At 56.2% G+C, this 7494-nt stretch overlaps 2 protein-coding genes across 2 annotated transcripts; one reads left to right on the top strand and one right to left on the bottom strand.

Annotated features, from left to right (window-relative positions):
• Positions 1 to 3322: 3322 nt before the first annotated feature.
• On the bottom strand, positions 3323 to 3754 carry PHYSODRAFT_480376 (hypothetical protein; the record flags this gene model as incomplete). The annotated part of the gene is made up of 1 exon (XM_009520172.1): positions 3323 to 3754. A coding segment is annotated over one exon (432 nt), but the record flags the coding sequence as incomplete, so codon positions are not given.
• Positions 3755 to 3760: 6 nt separating this feature from the next.
• On the top strand, positions 3761 to 5389 carry PHYSODRAFT_247885 (hypothetical protein; the record flags this gene model as incomplete). The annotated part of the gene is made up of 1 exon (XM_009520171.1): positions 3761 to 5389. The coding sequence occupies one exon, from the start codon at positions 3761 to 3763 to the stop codon at positions 5387 to 5389; it is 1629 nt and encodes a 542-aa protein (XP_009518466.1).
• Between the last annotated feature and the right edge of the window lie 2105 nt (positions 5390 to 7494).

Below are 7494 nucleotides of genomic sequence, written 5' to 3'. Positions count from 1 at the left end.
TTCCAGCGTACAAGTCTTCGACTGGTGCCTCGCTTCAGAATTCCACTCCCCTGAATTCCATGTCCAATGGACGCGATTCTCTGGGGGCGGAAGCCAAGGACGCTACCCCAGGCGCGGTGCCAAGTGTCATCGGTACCTCGCGCGCTTCGGATGAGAGTACTGCCTCGGGCGTTCAAACGTCTTATGGTAGCTCTTCATCTTCGTCGATGATGTCGCTTGGACAACGAGTTGGAGCTCTAGCGCTTGTGGCCCAGAGTGCCGGTGGCTTCGCAGCTACCGGCGAGCTTGGGTTTCAGGTCACCATACAGTCATCCCGTCGCGTCTTGTGTCAGTCGACCAAGATGACGTGGAGATGACATCGTCGGTGCACTCTGACCCAGAGATCGCACCCAGGAAGGCCGGTCTCCCCAGTGTTTCAGCCACGACTTCCGAACTGGAACTCAGGGTTTCTGCCCCGATTTCTGGATTTGGTGGTCCAAGGGATGTCAGTGCCGATGAGCCGAGTCAACACCAGAGCCCTAAGAGCGAGGTGCGCTCTCGACGCTCGACGAAATCCAGAAAATCACCTGCGTCGAGTCGTTCGAATGGATCCAGGAATCTTGGGTCAGCTTCGTCCGTATCCGCGAGGTCTGGGCCCGCCCAAATCGAGCTGAATGTCTTGCGACAACAGCAGGAGTGGCAGGCCCGCATGGAACAGGAGCAACGCGAGTTTCTCGCGAGAGAACGCCTGGGTGCCTTGGAGCGCGAGCGCCTCAGGGAATAACGTGACCTGGACGCGCGTCGCCAAGGGTCCTGTTGTGTTTGTATACTCTGTATTTGTTGGTTTTATCGAGCTAGGAGGGCATTTGGGTAAGGTGTCTTCTGAGTTCCACGTCCAGAGTTGACTGAAATCCTGGACCCTGAATTCGTGATATTCTGGATTTCGGGGGATCTGATTCTGTGGGTTTGCCTTTGGTGTGGAGGTGCGTTCTGAAGTAAGTGTGCACTCCCGCACTTCTTCGAGGCTATATTTACAACCGGTGGAGTGCCGTTCCATCGAAAACAAACGAGCCGACAGGGATTACACAAGGTACCCACGCCAACCAAGGAGTGTGATTCTCAGGGTTTAAAGCTTTGCGGCTGCGAATCTCTGGGTCTGCTGTTGACTCTCAAGTCGATTCTCTGCGTCTACAGCCTGGGGAACAGTCTTGGACTGCGCTATACGAACCCCCCTGGGCGATAAAGGTTTCATCGGCCTCGTCGCAGCTGGTGCGCGTGCCCGGATTCGATTGTCGAGGATTTCGCCGGAATCAAGTGTTGAAGAAGTGCTGAGTGCCCGTCAACTTCAAGCTACCAAGATTCCTGGAGGACGAGGGGCGAAGAAGAGTGGACGCGGTGACGGAGGACGCGGTGAGGTGTCACGTCAGTCGCATCGTGTTCAAGGTATGGGGCCTGAGGAGCACAAGGACCTGGAAAAGTCGTCCGCGACGCTCGGAAGGCGAAGAAGGCTGCTCGCGAGAGCGAGGCAGTGCAAGGTGGGGACGTCAAGGCGTCTGCAGTTCAAGATCAGCCTGCTGCTGGATCGCAAACTGAGGAGGAAGAGGTTTCCCCTGAGTTCCAAGGCTCGACGGAGGGGAACTCTGGGTCGCGGATTCCTGAAGTCCCAGAGGAGCACACCCGCGAGGGTGGTGCTCAGGCGTCTGAGGGAGGCGCCAATGCGGTTGAGCCTCCGGAGGTGATTGACTTGGTCTTATCTTCGGACGAGTCTGTTGTGGAAGTGAAGCCGGAACCCGTGCGAGCGAAGGAGGAGGCGAAGACTCAGAGCTCCAAGGTGAATTCTGGGTTCGCACCACCTGAACCCAGAGTTTCAGCACCAAGCTCGCAAGCGGCACCCAGGATGACGCCTGAAAGCGACATCCAGGAGGCTGCTGCGCCTGCTCAGGAACCAAGAGCAGCGGCGTTGGACGCTGAGAGCATGGTGCTGTACGTCCGACGTGAAGTTCGACGCTGGGAAGAGGTGAATCCTGGGAAGGTGACGCCGCCAAGTGTTGTTTATGAGTGGCCGACTCCGAAACCGGACGCCAACTCGTACTTCGCGGCCGCGTACGCAACGGGAGACTACTTCAAGTGGCGTTTGTCTCTGGAGAATCAAGATGAAGCCTGGATCTCTGAGTTTCACCTCGCCCGGTGGGGCGTCGGAACTGCCCAAGATCTCATGGCGACTACGATCCCCCAGAATATCATGACCGCACGCGAGTGCGTCGCCAATCTGCAGACTCTGTTCTTCGAAGCCGGGTTTGAGTTTGTCAACTTGATCCTTGGTTGGTCTTCGACGCGTGCTCCAGGATTCCAGAAAGTCGGGTGCGCTCTGTCATGTAGGAAACCCAGAATTTCATCGCCATGGAACTGGTCGAGTGGAGATTGGTGATAGCTGGTGTGCCTTTCAAGGTAAACTCTGAAGATCACGCCGCACCAAGCGCCCAGGAGCAAGCACCAAGACTGGACTACCACAAGGAAGACGGAGACGGTGATCTATTGATGACGGACTACGATGCGGATCTACTGGGCCGACAGTTTGTCCTGAGATTCTGAGATTCAGAGTCACTGGACTCATGATTTCACAGAGCCCACGAGGGTCGAGTGATGGTGAGCCGCGATCCAAGCACACTCAGCATGGACCGCCTCGCCCGCAAGTCCCGTCAACGCCATCCGCGCTGTCTACACCGTCGCTGTCCTCTCTTCCAGCGTACAAGTCTTCGACTGGTGCCTCGCTTCAGAATTCCACTCCCCTGAATTCCATGTCCAATGGACGCGATTCTCTGGGGGCGGAAGCCAAGGACGCTACCCCAGGCGCGGTGCCAAGTGTCATCGGTACCTCGCGCGCTTCGGATGAGAGTACTGCCTCGGGCGTTCAAACGTCTTATGGTAGCTCTTCATCTTCGTCGATGATGTCGCTTGGACAACGAGTTGGAGCTCTAGCGCTTGTGGCCCAGAGTGCCGGTGGCTTCGCAGCTACCGGCGAGCTTGGGTTTCAGGTCACCATACAGTCATCCCGTCGCGTCTTGTGTCAGTCGACCAAGATGACGTGGAGATGACATCGTCGGTGCACTCTGACCCAGAGATCGCACCCAGGAAGGCCGGTCTCCCCAGTGTTTCAGCCACGACTTCCGAACTGGAACTCAGGGTTTCTGCCCCGATTTCTGGATTTGGTGGTCCAAGGGATGTCAGTGCCGATGAGCCGAGTCAACACCAGAGCCCTAAGAGCGAGGTGCGCTCTCGACGCTCGACGAAATCCAGAAAATCACCTGCGTCGAGTCGTTCGAATGGATCCAGGAATCTTGGGTCAGCTTCGTCCGTATCCGCGAGGTCTGGGCCCGCCCAAATCGAGCTGAATGTCTTGCGACAACAGCAGGAGTGGCAGGCCCGCATGGAACAGGAGCAACGCGAGTTTCTCGCGAGAGAACGCCTGGGTGCCTTGGAGCGCGAGCGCCTCAGGGAATAACGTGACCTGGACGCGCGTCGCCAAATCCAGGAACTCACGGATCGCTTGGTCCACGCTGAGATCGCCCGAGGAGAAGCGGAACGGCGTGCGCAGGACGTGTAGGCTCGCCAGACCCAGAGTTCCACTGAAACTCAGGGGATGACCCAGAGTATCACGGAAGCTGTACGACTTAAGCGTGAGCGCCTGGATGCCGCCTACGCCGAGCGCTGGCAACAGCGCGAAGCCGAAGCCGACTCGGAGCGCACGCGCTGGGTTTCCGAGACCTAACAAATGTCAACTATGGAGCAGAAGGTCCAAGAACTTGAGGCGGAGAAAGAGCGAGAGCGGGAGTCTTCCGAGAATATCCAGCGCTTCCACGCCGGCCAAGTGCGCGACCTTCGTGCAACATTGGCCCAAGTTCAAGCGCGTCGCGCAACCGTCGCCCCTGATATGGCAACAAATGTGAGGTCGTCAGTGGCTCAGAACCCTGAAGTTGCAACCCGACCCCAAGAATCCAGTGGCGTAATCAACGGAAACGCAAGTGTCACAGGCCAGAGACGGGAGACAGCTGATCCGAAGAACACTTCCGAAGTCGCCGTCTCCCAGCTAAGAGCGACCCTCGCGCAGACTTCCGCCGACACTTCCGGCAGAATCGCGCGCGTCAAGCGGGGACATGGCGCTACGGAGACCAAGGTGACGCAGGATGTCAAGCTCGAGCCTGTGTCTCTAGGGAAGACGTCGGATCCCAGGAGAACAGCGACCTCTAAGGCCTCGCAGGACTCTAAAACAGACTCCAAGCGCTCTGCACCCAAGAAACACCAGCAGAAGAAGAAGAAGCGTCGGGATGTCAATCCACCCTCGGACTCAGACCCAAGCTCCGATTCCAGCGATGATGACTCGTCGTCTGAGAGTTCGGATGACAGTTCGGACGGGATCCCTGTGGTAAACCTGACGACGGCCTCTACGGCTCAAGCTGGCACTACGCTCCTGACGTTCAGACCGTACATCAACTCGAATACTCTCGGTGACTTCGATACTAAGGCGTCATTCAGGGAACGCGTGCATTGGTGGGAGCGTTTTGCGAACATGGCGGCTCAGGGAGGTTGGTCTACGAAGATGCAAATTCAGGAACTCAAGTTGAAACTCTCGGGAGCTGCGCGTGACTGGTTCAACCAGTTGCCCAAACACACTCAGCGAGACTGGAAGGAGTTGGCGTCTGCATTCAGGAAGAAGTACTACAAAGCGCGCTCGTCATACTCTGAACGCTACTTCACGATGGAGATGAAGAACTCAGAGAGCGCCCTGGATTTCTTCTATCGTCTGAATTCCGCCGCTGGGAAGGCTGGCATTGACTTTCATAAGACTTCGAAGCGTCTGGGGAAGCATATCCGGAGGTTCATCACGAAACTCAGGGACACGCGCCTCAAGACGTCGCTGCAAGGTCAGAGATTCGGAAGTATCGCTGATCTGGATTATGCTTTGGAGCAGGACGAAGATGTCTGGAGTCGCAGTGACCAGGATGCTCCGCCACCCAGAGTTCGTGACTTTCGTGCCGACAACATTCCTCAGGGACGTTTCAAGCCGAAGCGACAAGGACGTGCGTACGTGACTAGGGGCGATGTCTCTGACTCTGAGTCGGACGAAGACCCTGAAATTCACGCGCGTTTCCAGGAAATCACGGACGAACCCAGAGTTTCACCCCGAAGTGCGAGCGCGAATTCAGGGTCAACTCGTGAGATCTCTGGAGAAGAAACTTCTACGTCTAGCGCTGGGAGCCTGGCGAGTATGAAGGGTGCCGAGTGGACTCAGACGCTGACGAACGAGGTCTATCGCGTGATGGATAACATGGGATGGCGTCTACCGAACGCCCAACCAGGACCGAACGCGAACTCTGGATTCCGTTCCCCTCGCCGCGAAAACCCGAAATAGGTCAAGTTCTGCGAGAAGTGCGGCAAGTGGGGGCACCCAGAGGAAAACTGCTGGAAAGACGTGAAGTGTGATCGCTTCCTGGAAGTGGGTACTTGTGTCGCGCGCAACAGTGCGAGAACTGTGGCAAACTGCATCTCGGGAAACCGTGTGAAGACTGGAAGACACTGGAAGCTGTGAAGAAACTCGCCCGCCAAGGTGCACTGAAGGACATGCCGAGCCAAATCCTGGATGAACTCCTGGATGGCGAAGCAAACTCTGGGAGGCCGTCAAACCAATAAGCCCGCTGGGTGGGGACCCAGTACGCGCCGGGCTGAAGAAAGCCCCAGAGTTATATGTTCTAGTGTATGTAGGCCCGGAGCTGAGAACAAGAACCCAAGATAACCAACAATGCATGACTACTTTGACTCAGGATTTCATGACTTCCCCTGATAATCAGCATCCTGAACAGGCGAACTCTGGGTCGGTGAACTCTGAAGAAATTGTGGAGTACAAGCTGAACCCTGGAGAGCGCTACGGATGGTGGGAAAACAATGATCCTGACCCAAAGAAACGTGATGTGGCGATGGTGCATGGTGCTGTAAACGACTGTTGGACGAGAGTTCTCCTGGATACAGGTGCGACTGTGAATATTGTGAGCTTCAACTTAACGCGTAAGCTCGGACTCACACTCAAGTCGCACAAGCAAATCAAGGTGTCTTGCATGGGAGGCGTTCCGACGTACATCGGTGCCAGTGCTCAGGTGAAGATTACTCTCGGTTCGAGGGTGATATATCTCCTGGATGTCTGGATTGCTAACATCGGCGAAGGGATCGAAGTACTTCTGGGTATGAGTTTCATGTTTGCAGCTGGAGTGAGGATCAGTGTTCGCGAAGGTCTCGTGACACTTCCGGATGAAGAGGCGATCATGATGTTTGGGTGGACTCCAGAGGATCGCCTGGGTGTCGACATGCCTGTGGAAACCACAGGTAGTTGGTACCTGGCCCCAGGGGAATCCAAGGTGGTGAAGATTTCGTATGGACCGACGAACCCACAGCGTGAAGTTGTGTGGGCAGGACGAGGTGACCGCTGGGTAACGCACCTGATTTACGCTGCGAGATCCTGGCCGGTCGCTGTGAAGGTGGTCAACATTTCGGACAAGGACGTCTGGATTCACAACAGAACGCCAGTCGCCCGAATCGTGGAGTATGGCTTCTTCCCACGTGCCGGACGCTTTGTGCGCCTGGTTCTTTTGCGTATCGGGAGTGGCAGACTCTTATTCTGGAGAGTGTTCAGTCGCGTGAGGGTAGACTTCGCGCGGAACGCCTGGTGGCGCTGGAGCCATCCTGTGTCGAGACCCCAGAGTATCAGTGGCCTACGAAGATTCTGCCGCGACCTGCAAAAGGTCCCGACATGGCACTGCTTGCCTCGATTCTTAGGAAACCGAAGACTCGTCGCGTGCGCTTCGCCGAAGACGCTGCAACTCAGACTGAAGAGGTGCCCCCTGAAGACCCTCCTGAATTCCGAGGCGTTGCTGTTGAGACGAGTGACTTAGGTGACGTTCTGAAGGATGTGGTGACCGATGTTGCCTCATAGACTGTTGGAACCCCAGAGTACATGAGTCCTGAAGATGAAACGGCCGCTAAAACCCAGAGTTTACAGGTTGAAGTTGGCAGTGATTCTCAGGGTCAGCGGGGCGACGAAGGTGGGTGCGAGGGCCAAGGTAGAGGTTAAACACATCTATAGCCCTGATTCTCTGGGATTCGATGTGGATGACGACGATTCTCAGGGTGCTGTTGAAGATTACTGGGATATCCCGATCTCAGGGATGCCGGGAACTCGGTTGAAGAAGCTGAAGCAGGAATATGAGCGCTGCATGCGGCTCTCGACAGAGGACCTCGACTACGAGCCCGCGGTCTACATACGCGAAGGAAGTGAGTTACTCTCTCAGTTGCGCGACCAGTTGGTTATGCTTCCTGAGATGCGTGACTTGACTCCTGAGTGCAAGATCGAGGAGGCAGATGTTGGAGTCGCTGGGAAAACGACGCCCGAGATGGAAGACCAAGTGAGGCGAATTCTGAAATACCATCGGAAGATCATCTTGGGAGACGGCAATGCAGCTCCCCCAC

This window comes from Phytophthora sojae, assembly GCF_000149755.1.
Source record: "Phytophthora sojae unplaced genomic scaffold PHYSOscaffold_2, whole genome shotgun sequence".
Lineage (NCBI taxonomy): Eukaryota > Oomycota > Peronosporomycetes > Peronosporales > Peronosporaceae > Phytophthora > Phytophthora sojae.
This window is presented reverse-complemented; position numbering and strand designations above follow the sequence as displayed.